The sequence below is a fragment of the Callorhinchus milii genome, unplaced genomic scaffold (assembly GCF_018977255.1).
Source record: "Callorhinchus milii isolate IMCB2004 unplaced genomic scaffold, IMCB_Cmil_1.0 Scaffold3, whole genome shotgun sequence".
Lineage (NCBI taxonomy): Eukaryota > Metazoa > Chordata > Chondrichthyes > Chimaeriformes > Callorhinchidae > Callorhinchus > Callorhinchus milii.
The window spans coordinates 63,104,395-63,123,433 of NW_024704744.1; the positions used below are offsets into that span (position 1 = coordinate 63,104,395).

At 42.6% G+C, this 19,039-nt stretch overlaps 1 protein-coding gene across 1 annotated transcript in view; it reads right to left on the reverse strand.

Moving 5' to 3' along the window:
• Positions 1–16,589, reverse strand: part of prkd3 (protein kinase D3) — a 184,285-nt gene extending 167,696 nt beyond the window's left edge. The window contains exon 1 of the mRNA XM_007898482.2: positions 16,212–16,589. Within this exon, the coding sequence (XP_007896673.1) occupies positions 16,212–16,589 (378 nt within the window). The remainder of the gene's footprint in view (positions 1–16,211) is intronic.
• Positions 16,590–19,039: the final 2,450 nt, after the last annotated feature.

Consider the following 19,039-nt stretch of genomic DNA (forward strand, 5'->3'; position numbering starts at 1 on the left):
TATAGATTACAATCGCTTAGATCACTAACACCAGTTAATAAATATACCAACATGTTGGTTCTTTGACAACACAGTAAAAACAGCTATAAAAGCAAACATTGGAACTGATTGTTTCTGTGTATTGTACAGTGACAGCTCTGCTGTTGAACCTAACATGGTGAAATAGTATCCCAGCAGTCATAGAATCATAGAATTACACAGCACAGAAGGAGGCCATTCAGCCCATCATGTCTGGGCCGGCTCTTTGAATTCAATCCCACTCCCCCGCTCTCTCCCCATAGCCCTGTAAACTTGTCCTCCTCAAACAATTATCTACTTCAATAAGTTGTTATTGAATCGGCTTCCACCACCCTTTCAGGCAATGCATTCCAGATCCGAACAACTCGCTGTGTGAAAGAATTTCTCCTACCTCCCCTCTGTTTCTTTTAACAACTATTTTAAATCGGGTTACCGACCCACCCCCCCAGTGGAAATAATTTCTCCTTGTTCACCCTATCGACTCCCCTCATAATTTTGAAAACTTCTATTAAATCTCCTCTTAACCATCTCTGCTCCAAGGAAAATAATCCTAGCTTCTCTAACCTTTCCTGATAACTGAAGTCCTGGTACCATCCCGGTAAATCTCCTTTGCACCCTCTCCAATGCCTTGACATTCTTCCTAAAGTGTGGTGCCGGAACTGAACACAGTACTCTAGCTGAGCCCTAACCAGTGTTTTATAAAGGATTATCATAAATTCCTGACTTTTGAATTCTATGCCCCTATTTATAAAGCCCAGTAACCCGTATGCTTTTTTAACAGCTTTATCTACCTGTCCTGCCACCTTCAAAGATTTACTAATATGAACCCCCAGGTCTCTCTGTTCCTTTACCCCTTTTAAGATTGTACCATCAGCTTATATTGCCTCTCCTCATTCTTCCTCTCAAAATGCATCACTTCGAATTTCTCCACATTAAACTTCATCTGCCATATGTTTGCCCATTCTACCCGTCTATTTACTATGTCCATTTGCAGTCTGCTATTATCTTCCTCGCAGTTTACTACTTTTCCTAGCTTAGTATCATCTGCAAAGTCACTCCAGTCAATGGAGTGATGAGCATGCTGGTATAATAGGCTTAATCTTTGTATGTTCCAAAAATCTAGCACTGGAAAATGCATTCCAGACATTTTTAACACTTCATGTGGACATTTACATCATCTAAAATTCTGATTGAAGAGTAGATTATTTTTAAACAAAAATTCCAGCATTTCAGATGGTCAACAGGGTGCAAAGAGTTGATAACTTGGAAAACATTTAACACGTCCAAATACATGTACGGAAACTCTCAATTCAGGCATCAGTCTGGCTCAGTTGGTAGCACTCTCATGTCTGAGTCAGAAGGTGGTGGGTTTCAAGTACCATATCAGAACTTTGAGCTCATCGTCTAGGCTGACGCTCCAATACAATGTTGGGGGAAACACTGCATTGTCAGAGGTGCCGACCTTCAGATGAGATGGTAAACTGAGGTCTTGCTTACTTGTTCAGTTGGGTATTAAAAATCCCACGGCACTTCAAAAAGAGGACTTTTCCCAGTGCCCTGACCAACAATCCCCTCAATAAAATTTGGTCATTTATTTCATGGCTGTTTGTGGGACATTGCTGTATGCAAATTGACTGCAGTCCTCGCCTATTAAATACAGCAACTAAACTTTACTGTAAAATCTATGAAGTACTTTGAGACCTTCCAACAATGTGATTGGGCCCTATATCAAATTCAAGGATTATTAATAATTCATGACAGAAGGTAAGATTTTTAGGAATCATTTCCCAATTTGAGATCTAGTTAAAAAAGTAATTGTGCATAACATGACCATTTTCAGATTGAGTAGGCTTTCAAAAGCCTTTTATTCACATAGGGTATCAGAGCAAAGACAAGACATCTGTTTTAGCTTAAAAAAAATGTTTTACTTAGTTACATCTATATCTACAACTTTTAATGCATTTACATTTGGTGATATGTTGCAAATAATCACTTCAAACACTGCGATAATGTGAGTGCAATACAAAGTCACATTTCATTTCCTGCATTTGTACATATGGTACAGCTTTCGGAGGTCATTAAATTGCCCAGGGTTGCTCTTGAAAATATTTTCTCAATAAGACTTCAGTCATCAGACGACACATCTAGGTCAAAGACAATGGTGCCTCATGCAATTTTAAAACTTGTGGGAAGTACTAAATGATTAATTCCTGAACATTTTGTTCCCAACGTAATTCAATATTATTATGAAGCAAGTTAAAGTTCCAAAATTTGGTCCAAAGCCTTTTAAAATTAGAAAAAAAAATCCAATTCAAGTGAAAAATGTAAACACCATCTCTCCACAATTTGTAAAATTGCCCATTTCCTACTAGGATGGTACATATTCATGCTAGTTTTGGTCAACCATGAATTGGAGATCCTTCACTCACTTTGGGATAAACATTTTCCCTACCATTATATAATCAGACTTTGAGAGCAATTAGGAGTGGGAAACAGGAAATAAAATTCAGGTTTACCACTCCGATTTACTTTACTATTTGGAAGTAGTGTTTCATCGCTTCCAAAACTGTAAAGTAGTCAAAGATAAGATACAACACAGCCCGGCCAACTGCAACAATAATTCTCTCTGTTCTACCGAACCACAAAGGAGCACCCCTACTACATTCCACTTCCCATAAACACACACTTATATTCACGTGGAGAAGTGCACCAAATAACTACTATGTTATGATTTGTTCATCGATGTGGAACTGATAACATGAGGAAACAGGTGAAATCGGTACAAAATTCCTTCTGTGGACCAAAAAATGCGGAATGACTTATTCCATTTAGATTCAACTCTCAATTCTAAAAAGTGAAAACCAAATGGACATCTTTGCTAGTTTCCATCTTTACCACAAAAAGCAGAGTAGATCTTGGGCTACATTGGCAATTGTGAGATTTGCAGGCCAGACTACTGTATTTCACAATGAGTGCTTGCACAGCAGCTGTGATCCAAGTTTTCCTCAGGTCAAGTTGTGAACCTTTTAGCTCTAACTCTACAATTAGAAAATGTAAAACACAGCAATAATTCCATTTGTTAATTTGTTTTAAAATTGTGTTTTGCCAAAAAGGGTTTTTTTTGGGGGGGAGGGAGGGAGGGAAGAGAGAAAGAGAGAAATGCTATAACTCCACATCAAAGTGATTCGATGCTGAACTGCAAAATGATTTATATTATTGTGTTGGATTCTGCACATTTATTATCCTATTTTACACTGTTCATGAAGATAATCTGCCTCGACTCTCCATTGACATTCCGATGAAGATATTTCTCATTTGAGTCTTCACTGACTTCTGAACAAAAAACTGTACTTTTGTTTGAAAAAGAGGAAAAATGTCTTTGGATAAAGGCCCTTTTAATGAATTCATTACATTTTAATATCCTAAAAACAAACTGCAAATGTTTCCCAATAATAGCAAAATACAATCTAGAGACAGAGATTTTTTCGGGGAGGGAGGAAAGAAAGATGAGAACAACAATCAAAACAAGCTTGTTTTTCATTTCTTCTCTAGCAAGAATCCCAATGTCAAATAAGGGCCCGAAATGTCACAAGGTTTTTACCTAAATCAATTATCAGCACCTTTAATGTGTACATTAAATAATACTCTGTCTAGTTCCTTGCAGTCTTTAGTTTAGTCCCACGCAAGAAACGTACATTACCCGTTTCTCTGCAAACATCAAACCGCTTAAATTTCCTTTAGTTAGTAGAACTTGTGGCTAACTTGTGGCTAACTTGTGGCTAACTTCTTCGTAGGCACTCAAGACATGCCAACCACTCATGGTTTCTGAGGTCAAGTCACTTTCGAAAGGAATCATTCTTCATACTAGACGGTTTGTTGTTGTATACATTCGGTGTAATTTGTGAATTATATGAAGCAGTTATGTAATTCCAGTGGCATAAGAGCCAGTTTAACCATTTCACTACCATTGTGAAGCATTAAACAACTGTCATATTTTTTGCTAAATTTATGTGTGGTTTAGGAGTAGTAACTGTTGATTATCCTGGAGGATATTGACTAACCTCTTTTGGCTCTTTTGAAGGGGGGGGTGGGAGGGTCTCCTGGAGTTGAACTGGCTGCAAGGTGACATGCTTGGCAATGGAATGTCAGAATCGAACCAACCCTGTGGTGACTTCAGTAGTCTGGTTCCTGAGCCAGGTGGATCCGCAATATCCCAGGGCACGGCTGATGACAGCACAGAGACAGCCTGGCTCAACGGCAGGACTTGGAAGAGCAGACCATTCACTGGGGGCAGGGACTCTCCCTACGCAGCTCCTGTTAACCCTGCAAGCCATCCCAATATATATATCTCTGAAATTTCCACATTTAGATGGGATGCAAGGAACTCTCAGTTTGATTTAGATACTCCGCACCACAGTGATGGGTTTCTGTGTCAGACATCTGGCTGACCGAAAAAAAATGGGAAAGGTAAACATGTTATAGGGAGGGGTAAGGAAGCACGATTCAATCTACTGCCAATACTCTTGACAAATGAGAAGCTTACTGGTGCCTAGTAGTGGTAAGCTGTGTGGTTTTAGCTGGTACAATTCCAGGATACTCTGTGCCTTGGTCTCTGCCAACTTCTCAGGGCCCAGGCATAGCAAGGTGTCCAACTCTCTTGGTCCTGCCCTCCATTACTCTCTTTCCCGTTCCTCCCTCTCCCAGGAGAGATTATGCACAACACAACTGAGTTTTTCTAATTCTGCTCTATTGCTCATTCCTGGTCTCCACGATCCCATCATCTGTGCCCAAGCCTTCAGTCACTATATTCCCATTTTCTGGAATTCCCTTCCAAAATTGTTGCAACATTCTCCTTGAACCCCACCTCCCACACACACCCTACACACCCTCCCCGCCACACACACCCCACATACACACACCACCCCCCTACAAACACATCCACACACACAACCCGCCCCCACACACACACAACCCGCCCCCCACACACACCCCCACACGCACGCATCCCCACACACCCCCACACAAACGCATCCAACACACAAACACTCCACACACACCCAACACCCCCATATACATCCCCACCACACGCACACACACGCCCCCCCATACACACACACACGCCCCCCCACACACACACGCCCCCCCCACACACACGTCCCTCCCACACACACGCCCCCCCCCACACACACACGCGCCCCCCCACACACACGCGCCCCCCCCCACACACACACACACGCCTCCCCCACACACATACACACACGCCCCCCCCCACACACACACACACACGCCCCCCCCCCACACACATACACACGCCCCCCCCCACACACACACACGCCCCCCCCCACACACACGCCCCCCCCCCACACACACACCCCCCTCCCACACACACACCCCCCCCCCACACACACACCCCCCCCACACCACACCCCCCCCCCACACACACGCCCCCCCACACACACGCGCCCCCCCCCCACACACACGCCCCCCCCCACACACACACGCCCCCCCCACACACACACGCCCCCCCCCACACACACACGCCCCCCCCACACACACACACGCCCCCCCCCACACACACACACGCCCCCCCCCACACACACGCGCCCCCCCCCCATACACACACACGCCCCCCCCACACACACACATGCCCCCCCGCACACACACACACACGCCCCCCCGCACACGCCACCCCCCCCCCCCCCCACACACACACACACACACAGTTAGAAGTGTGCCTTTGGTCAACAACTTAAATTCTCCCAATAGTGTAGTGTGTGGGGAGCGATGGTGCTTCCCATCATTTCTGTGAAATGGTCATGACAGATGTATCACAAGCGAAAATTGTTGGCAGCTGAAGACTCCCAGTTAAGATCAGATGAAATCTGTTTGAAAGTGACCAACACCACTAAAAGAGTCAGTCAAAGAGCACCACAATATCCATAGCGCAACAATGAATCGAGGGCAAAGGTCCTGGAGCACCGGACTACACAAAGATTATTGAAAGAAAAAAAAATCAGGAAGTACCTTTAATTCGGATATTTTAAGTCTATCGATCGTAAGAGACGAAGAGTTGCACAGTTTTAAGTGCTAGCAAATAGCGCACTGATTATCTCAACACAATGAGGATATAGTATCATGTATTGGAAGCATCGGAGTAACAAGGAAAGAACACTAAGAGAAGTAATATCTGTAGTAATGTTAATAAAGTGGATATAGGATGGCAGGCTAGGCTTAACTGATTATATGCTTTAGCTGCTAGTCTAATATCTATCGCCTAAACAAACTAATTGTTTTAAAAAGTGTGGCTGATATATCCATCAGTGTAATAAGTTTTCATTTTACTGTAAAACATCCACAATGTATTGATAACTGTTGACATAGCATAGCAGTGTTGTGAGTCACATGAACTATTCGGTCAGGGCAGAAGTGCTCAGGTTGAATGCCTGGTTCCGCCACGTAGCAAGTTCTCAATTTTAAGGCAAAGGCAAAAAGGAACCCAGACATTTCCCAAAAGTAAGGAAAGAAAAGCATTGCTGCAGCTAGTCAGAAGTAGATTGAAAGGTGTAATAATAAATGAGCTTAGCCAAAGAGGCTAATCGAGCCAACACTATTGCCAACTTCTCCACTGGAGCTCATTACTTTAATCCCAATTCCCTAAAGCATGGTTGTAGACGGAGAGGATAAAGTAGTCGTTTCTCATCCTCAACTTTTCTTTTGAGAAAACACCTGGTCTGCAGCATACCGTAACATCACGAGTGTAGACGTAATCACATATGTGACACAATGTAGTCACATACAGAAACCTCACAGAATGTTTATCCAATCGGCCTCAATCTAAACAACAATGCCTGAGGTTAGGAACTGCACCCAAATAAATATTGGGCAAAAGACTCCCCACGTTTCCAGATTTCTCTACCATTAATGAATTAGCGAGACAGAGAAAAGATCCTCTACATTTCTGTGTTCCATTTTAGTTATATATGCGATTAAGTCCACATATGGGTGGGATCACCGCACACGTAATTCAATGATGTATACATCAGGTGTCCCCTCTCCGCTATTTAACACTGACCTTTATGCATGGAGCACAGCAGCTGGCGAAGACGGGTGGCACTCTATGGCAAACTAGTTCATTTGCTTCTTTTTGTTTGCAGTAATGCCGGACACGGAAGGGATACTCTTCCAATCGCTAGCGCATTTAATTGCAACATTATTCTTCTAAGCAGATGAATGAGAACCATTCACACTTTGTGCTCATTGGGGTTTGCCCTTAGTACCTTCATTTGCTGCTAAAAGCGATAAAACAATTTATCTGCATTTTTTATGTTCTATAGAAATAACATCTCTTTAATCAGCCTTAGAATTAAAAGTATGGAAATTAATAATATGGATGTACACATGGTCACAGCATAACATTTAACAATGATTAATGATTGCTATGACACTAAAGGCAATGGTTACATTATTTTCCACTGAGAACAACAAAATTGCATTGTTATAACAATTAGCCAAAGTTCATTGAAAGGCTTTAGATGTCTAAGAACCATTGAAATTTACAATCTGCGCTAGCTCTCAAAGAGCTATCTGTCTAGTCCCATTCTGCTGGTCTTTCCACATATCCTTCATATTTTTCCTTTTCAGATAATATTCAACTGAATTCTAATGCAACTATGGTTTCAGGTAGGTTGTCTTAACAACCCTCCATGTAAAACATTTCTTCTAACCTCTTCCTTTCTTCATTTGCTAATTGTTACCCTTTAAGTGAGGGTATTAGCTCACTTAAATAACCATTCTGACCATGACAATCAGGGGCACTTCCTTTAAATCTCAAATATTACATTTTAGATGAATTCCAACTTCAATTTACTTTGAAAAGAAACCTCAAACTAAGACACTATAGAGTTTGTTATGCAAAAAATAATCTATAGCCCATTCACAAAAAAAATCATGTTCACGTTTCTTCCAAGAATGTTTCCATTTCATGGAAACATAGTAAGCTTTAAACAATTTCACAATGCAGACTGCAGTTAAAATCTAGTTTGAAGTGTAGGTGACCAAATTGACTGTAATTCACTCTAAATCCAATTTCCATCTCCAACTGTTTCTAGATAAAGCATCTGTACAGAAATTATACTAGAATTCTACACTTGTCAAGGTGGCTTGCCTGTAGAATATAAAAGACCCGAGATCCAATGTTAACATCATAACCTTGTTAACCTTATGATCTTATTAACATCATAAAGTTAACAAGAGAAGCAAAAAGGAGGAAGTAAATAAGTGATTAGGTAACACTGAACTTGGGTTTCAAAAGACCGTAGAATGAAGAAGGAAGAGAATACTGAGGGAAGTCAATAGTGGAGGGGAGAGGTAAGCAGGGACTGTTCCTGCGTCAGTCAGATTCTCAGAACTCCAAGTCATTGCTGATGATAGACAGTCAGTCAGTCCACTTCATCTATTGGACTTGGATCAGTCACTGAGAGCAGAGAGTCTTTTAACCATACAAACCAAAGTGCCTAACAGTCGTCCTAGTTGTACATTCAACAACAACAACAAGGTTACACTTGTATAGCACATTTCAAGTTGGGAGGACGTCCGAAGGCGCTGGACAATGTACAGCATTTCAGACCCGAGCTGGGGTCAGGGAGGGAGAAGGGAACGGAGGGGAATTTAATTTAATTATCTGAAGGATAGGGAGCCAATGGAGTTATCTGAGAATGGGGGAGATGGGGTCACGGAGTTTCAAGCAGCAGGAAAGCTTGCCATACCGTGCTCTCAATGGCAATCTATGCAGTTTTAGCTGGTTAGACTCCAGCAATACCCCAAAGCAAATTCTGTGGTCCCCAAGTTTCTTCCCAGCCTGCGCCTAATGCTCTCCAGAATTAGGTAAGCAGGATGTGTCCCTCCAGGGGGAGAATGCACATTCCTATTCAATACATGGGAATTTCAATGATGGGATGCGTGGAACCCTTGAGTTTGATTTGACACATTCATGAGCATGGTGATGGTTTCTGCATGTTCAAGATACCGGCTGACACAAAAAAAAGAGTGGAATCATCTAAGTAGAGGTTATTGATGTAGGAAGAAAAAACCTCAGATAATGAAAAAACATCAGAAGATAACTGGTTGAATAATCCACAGTTGTATAAAAAAGGTTTCTATGTGATCTGTGGTTCAGCTGAGGCAGTAATGAGGATGCCAAAATTAATCTTAGCATCTGTGCTATTGAGACGGGGGAATAAAAATATTGGCCATGGTCCCATTAGTCCATACACGTGAAGCACAGTATGGAATTACTATTGCCTGTGATACTCAACTCAAATAATCCAGATTCATAAATGAAGAATATTAGTTTTGGCAAAATACTGGATTGCTTGCGAAGCCTCACCATGAACACACTGCAAGCAAGCAGGTTTTAGGCAGTCAGTTTGGCAGTACACTACATTTGTGCCTGGCAGGCTATTGGTACACTAAGTGGTATTAAGATGATTTACATTTTTAATTATTCAAAGCCAGTTCTTAAAACTCAATCCAGGTGATTAGCCCCTGAACCATGTCTTAAATATGCACAGTCACATTTTATGGTCAAAAAGAGGGAACACTTAATCACTTACTTCATTAATTGCTCAGTTCCTGTTACACACAGAACCTATGGATTTGCACAGACTATAAAAGTGAATAGATAATTCAGGAATGTATTGAACAATGCATCAGCTATACCACTGAATCAACTCCTAGCATGAACTAATATTGTTGTATATAATCCAACCCCCGTTATAAAGAGTAGTTTACATCTACAAATTCAGACCCTACATTAAAACAGGGTACATTGTAAAAATGGATGCTGATTAGCGCTTCCAGGTCACAACGTTGCCACTATCCATCATTTCCTGCATGTTGCATGTTTCACGAGCATTTCCAACGGTTGCTGGAAAACCACAAGATTGGGGAAGGCCTCCTGAACCAGTTTGCTGTGTGCAGGAAGCCAACCAGTCAGTGGCAGAAACATAATGCACTTTCACTATACTAGGGTGCACCAACCAGAACTATAAGTGAACCTATTTTATACTGTGATTACCCTGTAGCAAGACTAGTATGTGCAGTTCTCCTATTCATAAACAGAAATGATGGTACAAAATTAAGACAGATCAACCAACTGAAAATTCTTGCACATGTAAAAATAAATTCAGCCCACTAACATCCATTAGGTACTGCAAAACTTTCGAAAAGCTAAGCCATATTGCCACATTTGGATATTTGTAAACAGCCAATGTGTTATTTTCTAAAGATATATGTGTGCTTAATTGGAATTGTTTTAAAATATAACCCAATGCTAACTGAGAGAAAGCCATACAAAACTAAACTACTTAATCAATGCTCTCCATATTTACAGAGTATAAACTAAGCATGGATTTATTACTCAATAAAACTACCGAGTACCATTAAAAATGCACAATAGAGGAGATCAAAGAGTGTGTCAGTTATGTTGTCTAGATGCCACAAAGTACTTTTATTTTTTCCATAATCCAATGCTCAAAAAATCATATAATCAGCACCAAGCTTGAAGGAATCACTGAGTCAGGTTGAGTTGTAGCCCGTCTACACACACGTTGGCAAAACCAGCAAGGTTTGGATTATCAAGAAAGAAATGGAAGATTGTATGGACAAAGGAAGTAGCCCAAAAAGGAGACTGGGTAGGCAGACAACTCAACAAGATAGTGTATGACATGGCGGTACCATTTCTAGGATGGTTCCTTACAGGCCTGTTCAGTAGACAGCATGATTTTTAGCAGCAGAATGGACTCATCTCAGCAGTGACTTGTGGGGAAGAATGAACCACCAAATATGAACCACTACCGGAACCGTTATACGTGGTGTAACTGAAATGTCAACAATCGAAAAACTAAAGATCACCTCAAGATTAAAAAAAACTGATCACACAGCACACCTTATTTAACACAACTGCAAATCTTCCTGGAGGCCATCAATGCTGTTGCTTTTGTATTATAATTACACTGCAATAATAATACTTAAGATTTTATATAGCCCCTTTCATGTTGGGAGAACATGCCAAAGCACTTCACAAGATATACTGTAAAGTGCAGTGTGTTTTGTGGCCATACAAAACACAATTACTTCAAGTTCTGTTATATCCTGGAGCTCTAGTACTTTGCAATTTGCTCGGATCGTAATGTTGGGGGAAGATTCCACTTACATGCACCTTTTTTTATAACTTCAGAAGTTTGTTTTTCAATCTGCTAAACCTTTTTAATATTTGGAGGAAGTCTGTGGAGAGCAGCAATTGGAAAGCCACACCACTAGGATGTATTGATAAAAAGAAATGGCAATCTCCATTGTTGAAATGGCATTTTCATTGCTTTACAGCTCACCCAATTACAGCTTACCCAATTATAGAAGCATTGGTGTATGTGATGTTTGGCATGTCAGCCTGCCCCAGTTGGTAGCACTTACACCTCTAAGTCAGAAGGTTGTGGGTTCAAGCCCTATGTCGGGACTTGAAACCTAAATGATCTATGCTGATTATCCAATGCAGTGCTAGAGGTGTGCTGTGTTGTCAGTGTTACCGTGCTTCGAAAGAAACGTTAAACCACGGTCCCTATCCAGCTGGAGGTTAAATATCCCATAGCACTATTCAAAAAGAGAGGGGAGTTTTTCCCAGTGTCCCGGCCAACAATCCCCCAAATAAAATTGATCACTCATTCCACAGCTGTTTGTGGGACATTGCTGTGCATACAACTGGCTGAAACATTCACCCACAAATACCCACAGTCACACCACATTAAAGTATAAGTGTGAAGCACTTTGAGACATCTCACCGACAATGATAAGGCGCTCTATCAAATGCAAGGATTATTATGATATAACAACCAGGAGTTGGTGGTGTCAACACCCTTAAAAAGCAGTAAAAGTGAATTTTAAAAACAGAAGTTTTAGCTGGCCCACTGGAGAGCAGTGAGGGCATTCGCTTTGGAGCCAAACCTTTAGAGCTAAATAATTGAGTACCATATCTACTAGAAAGTCAGTCAGATGCAATTGTAAAATGTAAAATCAGTGAGGAGAACTACACTGGGCAGATTAGAGGTGCACTTTCACCCTTCATGTCGAAGACCTCAGTTCAAATCCATTCCAATTAAATGGGTTCAAACGTCTTCCTAATTACTCCAAGGATCCTATGTGAAATGATTCAGTACAGCCTGCCAACTTTCAATGTCCAGTACAGATGCGCAGTCAATCACTTGGTAAAACTGTACCCCAGGATGGTCAGAATCTTCAGGTGAGCAGATGAGACAATTGCAAATTAAAATGCTTTACTCTGCAGTTAATATGTCTCCATTTAGGGATTTTCTGCTGGGGGGAAACAGCAACCTTTAATAGAATCGCCACGATGAGATAAAAACAAATCGAGTATAATCACCTTAAGTAATAAAAGAGCAGTTGGAGGGTTTTTTTTCCCCACACACATAGGTATAATATGGTATACATTACTACCAATGGCTATTGAAGATAACTCAATAACAGCATCTAACATGGAAACTATTAAATACTCAAAGAAAAATATTAAATAGTGTGAAAAAAGAGATCAAAGTACATAGCTCCAGTGGGTGAGCTAGCATCAACAGACACAATGAAGCAAATGGGCCTCCTTCTGTACACTAAACATTTTATGAGTCAAAATATATTTGAATCATCTTATCATATCTGCTGCTCGACCTGCACTATTTACATAAGTCACATGTGCTCAAAACTATCTTTTCACAATTACTCTGAAAAAATAGTTTATTTAAATTTCCAGGAAGCTGTAGGCGAAACAGATAAGTGTGTCTGAATTGTCTCAATGGGAAAATGCAAACTTTCAGTCAGGCTGAAACTTTACTCATCCCACCTGAATAAGTGGGTGAAAATTTGATGATACTGTATTTCATTCATGCATATGTAAAAACAGGTCAGGTTCATTTGGCGGTTGTTCTCAGCAATTGAACTTCAAATTGCAAACAAAAAGATTAACTCAATGCAACCGGTTGGAATCGAGTAAATCCTCTGTGGCAGTCTTGGTCATCTAGATTCTGAGCGAGGCAGACCAAGTGACTCCACAGCATTGCTGATGACAGACGTTGGGGACAAAGATTCTTGCCACTCAGCCCTGTTAACCCTGCAAGCCAAAGCCCTGTAACAAGTAGAGTGGTCTTTGCTGGACAAGCAGCGGTTAGCTTGCCAAATAGTCCTCTCAATGACAAGTTATGCGGCTAAACTCCAGTAAAACTCCCAACGTATACCCTGGAGTCCTCAAGTCTCTTTTGCCCACCTGCCCCTAATAATATAATAATCCTTGCATTTGATTATAGCGCTTTATCACATCTTTGAGACATCTCAAATCACTTCACAGAATATAATGTAAAGTGAATTGGCTGTATATTCTGTATATTAATTGTATACTCTCCGGAATTAGATAAGCAGGATGCATCCCTGAGAGAGAGTGCTCATTCCATTACAAACGCAGGGAAATTTCTACATGTGGGTGACATACATATGTGAAATTATCAGTCTGTTTGGGGAATTCTTAAGAATAGTGATAGGTGTCTGCATGTCTCAGAAATCTGGCTGAACAATACAAACGTCTGCACAGAAAATCATTAATCTATAAGCTCAGAGCACCACTGCATGACTATAATTTAGCTAAAGCCCTCAACCAAGCAAACCCCAGGATAACTATTTCCCAGCTTTAAATGACTACTGAAAGCAAAGTTAAAAATAAACAACTTATTATCACATTCGGGTCAAGAATGCTAGACTTTCCTAAAACTAATGCAACACACTCACATGCTGCTTAAATTATTAACCCAAGCTTTGATGCCTCGTATATTTTCATACAATAAGTAAAGACCTCTGAACTTTTCAATGGTGCCCTCTTCGTTCCCTCGCCCCTGCTATTGTCCAGGACCTTGCCCAAGTAGCCATTCTTCAAGGGAAGCACTAGAGACAGTACAAATGTTTGCAAGTTGTTTGAGGGGGAGGGTGGCAAATGATAATTTCGTCATTCAATCCACGGCAATTTGCTGCAGCATTTCGTCCACAAATTAGTCAATTCACTTAACAGTATATTCTGTGAAGTTCTTCGACACGGCTCAATGACGTGATAAGGTGTTGTATCAAATGCAACGACTTATTATTATTATTATTTTATGATAACCAAAACTTCCCTCACCCAATGTTCACACACGTGCACTTTTCAGCAGGGTGTCGATGGAAGTGTCGATGAATCAGTTGTTGAAACCCAAGCTAATTCTTGCTTCCCTAGCCCAAGGGCGCTGTGGACAATTGTGGCACCCCTACTGCAGGCCGAAATGAGATCAGCTAATTCAGGGAAATCGAACCTGGGACCTTCATGGTCTGTATCACTAAATTATGCCCCAGGCAATGGCTGTACCAAAGGAACCAACAGTGTAGCCTCAGTTGTTCTAAAATGAGAATATTCCCATCTACTAATTTATGTTACAAATGCGGCGACGATGAGATGATCCACGATTACTGTTACAATGCATATTAATACAGTGAAATTATTCCTAAATTTATTTCTATATGCAGAGCTGCTCAAAACTTACTGAAGCAGTTGCTGACCTGAATGGAAGGGAAATAGCAATGAGTGGAGAGAGTGATGTATCACGAATGATCCGAGAATGATTACAATGGATTCTCTGTGTTGAGCACAGATACAGTAACAAGTTAAATCAGTTACATAATAACCACCGGAGTCTTACGCATACTTCTCCAGGCAGTTCACCCAATAAAAAGAAGTTATGGTGTAGGATTGTTGTGCAGTTGCCAGAGTGCGCAAAGATGTAAAGGGTTCCGCATGTTTTCAAACAGAAGTCTTAAGGAAAATACCTCCAATACCCCCTATTGATAAACAAACTCAAAAAGCTCATTGAAAAAAAGTGCACTCACTTGAAAACAACCTCTGTCCAGGTCGGGACATAAATAATATCGGAGAAACATAACTGCGTGTCCAATGGCAGATTAATGAACACTGCGAACGGGTCAGCAATCAGCAGCTTAGATATTCTGCCACCGGAATATTTAATAATAATATTTAATAATAATACCAGGAGGGCATTCGGGGATTTGTGGGGGACAAGTAACGTGGGACCGAAAAACCAGCAACCGATCGATCTCCGGCCATCTGAGCGATTTGATTTGGCGGATCGGACAGCAGCAGTTCACACCAAGTCTGTGTGTCTGTCTGTGTGTGTGTCTGTCTGTCTGTGTGTGTGTCTGTGTGTCTGTCTGTGTGTCTGTCTGTGTGTGTCTGTCTCTGTCTGTCTGTCTGTGTGTGTCTGTCTGTGTCTGTCTGTCTGTGTCTGTCTGTGTGTGTCTGTCTGTCTGTCTGTGTGTGTCTGTCTGTCTGTCTGTCTGTCTGTCTGTCTGTCTGTGTCTGTCTGTCTGTCTGTCTGTGTGTGTGTGTGTCTGTCTGTCTGTCTGTCTGTCTGTGTCTGTCTGTGTCTGTCTGTGTGTATCTGTCTGTCTGTCTGTGTGTATCTGTCTGTCTGTCTGTGCCCTCAGCCCAGAGACCACGTTTATCTTTGAGCAGTGAAACTGGGCTTTGAGGGACTGTGAGGAACAGACGACATTGCAACGCTTCTAAAGGTGAGGACATCTGTGTCCACATCACTTTGCGGGTTGGGTCGAGCACATCAGCTTTCACAACTTGAACTGCACACGAGAGACTATTAGGGGAAAAAAATGGCCCAATTGCTAATCAATCTGCGACTGATCGCCTTCTTACATCGAAGCTATTTTGTTGTACCCCCAAAAAAAAATCAGATACGTTAAGAGCTGAGACCAGAGGCTCCTCCTGTGAGCAATCCATGTGGAAGCGAAGAGTGTCTCTCTCTTTTTTTCAAAAAAAAAGAAACTCACCTCAGTGATCGAAATAGTTCTTGAAAGTTTGCGGATCGGGGGGTCACTTTTTTTAGGGGGGAAAAAAAATACACATATAAAATGTTTTCTGCAAAGAGGTGCGAAATTAAAAAAAAAAAGAAGAAGACTCCCAACAGCAATCCATTGATCAGAAGAGACTGAATTGTGCACAACTTTTTTTGGGGGGTTAAACCCCCCCCAACAAACAAAATAATAAAAACAACAACACACACACACACACACACATACAAAAAAAGTACCTTTTGGTCCACGATGGAGCAAACGAGGTCTTTGACGGCGGAGAGGGAGATGTCTTGAGCCTCGATGGTAACCGGTTCCCTTGTGAGGCCGATCTGGAGTAGGAAGGAGACGCCGTTGAAGGATCCCCGGGAGTTGGTGGGACTGGGGGCGCTCAGGCTGCCGTTGGAGAGGCGGCCGGAGAGCAGGGCGGTGCAGGGCGGCGAGGGCGACGGGCTGGGAGAGCAGGGAGGCGGCACAGGCACAGGCGGCTGCACAGGCGGCGGTGTTGGCGGCGGCGGCGGCTGCTGTTGCTGCACAGGCGGCGGCACAGGCGGTGTCGGCGGCGGCGGCGGCTTCTGCGACGCGGGAGGAGACGAGTTGCTGGCGGCGGCTGACATCTGGCTCCCCGGAGTGCGAGAGAGATCTCACTTGCAAACTTCCCGCCCCTCTGGTGCACACACGCACACGCACACACACACACACGCGCACACGCACAGAGAAAAAAAATTGTTTTTTTTTAAAAAAATGTTTGGATTTTTTTTTTGCAAAACAAAAGCCGCGATCCGCTCTCTGCCGCCGCCGGGCACTGTCAGGGGAAAGCCGGAGCTCCCCGGGAGCAGTGCATTTGATGTGGAGCTGGTTCAGCTGCAGCCTGTTGATATCATTCCCCAGTCATCTCCTCCCTCCCTCTCCTCTCTCCCTCTCTCTCTCTCTGTCTCTTTCTGTCTCTCTCGCTCTCTTCTCCTCCTCTGGCTTTCCTCTCTCTCTCTCTCTCTCTGTGCTCTGACTGTAGTTTCAATCCGCCGTCGCCAGACGCCCCAAAACCCGTCACCGGAAATACTCTGAAAAAAGAAAAAAAAAGTGTGTGTGTGTGTGTGTTGGGGGGGTGGGGGGGAGTGGGGAGTGGGGAGCGATGCAGTGTTTTTTAATGGTTTGCTTTCAAACTTGAAGGGAGGAGGAGGAGGAGAGAGAGGGAGTGAGAGAGAGAGATCCAGATCTGCAGAAAGCCCCTTTGTGATTTGGTTGGGATGCAGAGGAGGATCCCGGAGTGAGTTCAGGCGCTGCTCTGACTGTGAGTCCCTGTGTTGGCAGCAGAGCCGCAGAGCGCTCAGGACACAACTGCAGCTCCGGCCCCCGCTCTGGGCTCCCAACCTGTTACACCCTCACTTACACCCCCCCCCCCACCCCCTCCCCACCACAGCACCGGGACCTCTCGTGCGACTTCGCTCGGATATTAAAGCAAATGCTTTAAAATCCTGCACCACCCCCCCCTCCCCCTCCTCGTCGTTACGTCTCGTTTATACCGGGGGCTGCTTTTTTTTTATTACTGTTATTACGTTATTATTACATTAAAAAAAAAGTTCTGCTTATTCCCACCGCAGCTTCCACTCAAACCCGCAAACGTGGCGAAAAAGAAATGACATAAGTATTCCTCAGGTGGGATATCTTTGGAATGGACGATCCGAGGTGAGAGCAGTGTCGTTTTGTCGTTTTATCTCCAATAACCACTGCAGATTAACACTGTCCCCGTTTACAGATACAGTGTCGTGCGTCAAAAGATTGCAGGACCGGGGTTCGGGGATTCGTGCCTTCAATTGGCTTCACCCCCGGTCACCAGAGTTGGTAAGAAACGTTTACCGCTAAAATAGTGTGAACACCGGAGCAAAAAAAAAGGAGCGATTGCACCGAATGGTGACAAAGTGGAGCCAAACCACAGCAGCGCTCACTCTCACTCACACACCACACACACACACACACACACAGAGAGAGCGACTCGCACAAGAAACTGAGCTGTTTTCAACTGAAAGATCCACAACAGGACGGGCGACTGAAAGCCGAAGAGATGTTACTACATCCCCTATTTATTGCTGTGATGCAACTGGTTCACAGCGAGTTACAAAATCGCGGATCTTCCATCCGATTGCAGGATTACCGGTTTTCAATTTGCTTTGCCAATTTCTGCCCGGTCACTGGGAGTACATACCCATTTGTCAGTGAAATCCGATACAAGTCATATGGTTTGTAAACAGATGGCACTGTTGCACTTAATTTACTCCATCATAAAAAAAAGTGCTGTGGATTTAAAACTTTAATTCGCTGTGTACGTATCTGTGGGATTATGTGTTATAGTTGCAGAGCGATGACCATACACAACGCGCAAACATGCAAACCCCAATGCTATATTAATGGATCGGCGTGTGGTTTGAGATAAGATTCAGAACAAACATCACTCGATGCCTCCAGTCCTGCGAATGCACACAATAAATTCAAATAGTTTTTTTTTAATCTGAAAATGTTTTTAGAGTTTTTTTTAATATAACGGCAATAAAAAGCAAACATATACTGAAACGTCGTGTACTCTTTGGAAGGTGAATATTTACACACACAAGTACATGGGAGGAGCCGTTGAACCGTTATATCAAAAGGTGCTCCACTTGGAAGAGAAAAAGAGCAGCAAAGACCCGATGCGCTGAATAAGCCGTTTTCTATGTTGTAACAGTTTATCACCTCATTCATCCTTTCTTGAGCACTGTTGTAAAACACACCATCTAGAAATCAGTTTGATTTGGATACTCTTAAATGCATGGTGATGCGTTTCCACTTGTGTCAGACACTCGGCGGACCAAAACAAATCAAGTTACAACTTATTGACAGTGCTGCCCTTCCAAAAACCTTTCAATCTTTGCTCCTGGGACTGAGTCACAGAACTGTATGATTTGTCCAGTGAACGGTGATGCCAAACACTGGTGTTTACTCGAAGGAATCCTCTGGATCTGTTTGCACAAGTAAACTGGAAGTTAGTGACATCCGGAGCATGAAGTGGTAGCTGTGTCTTAAGCCAGTGAGA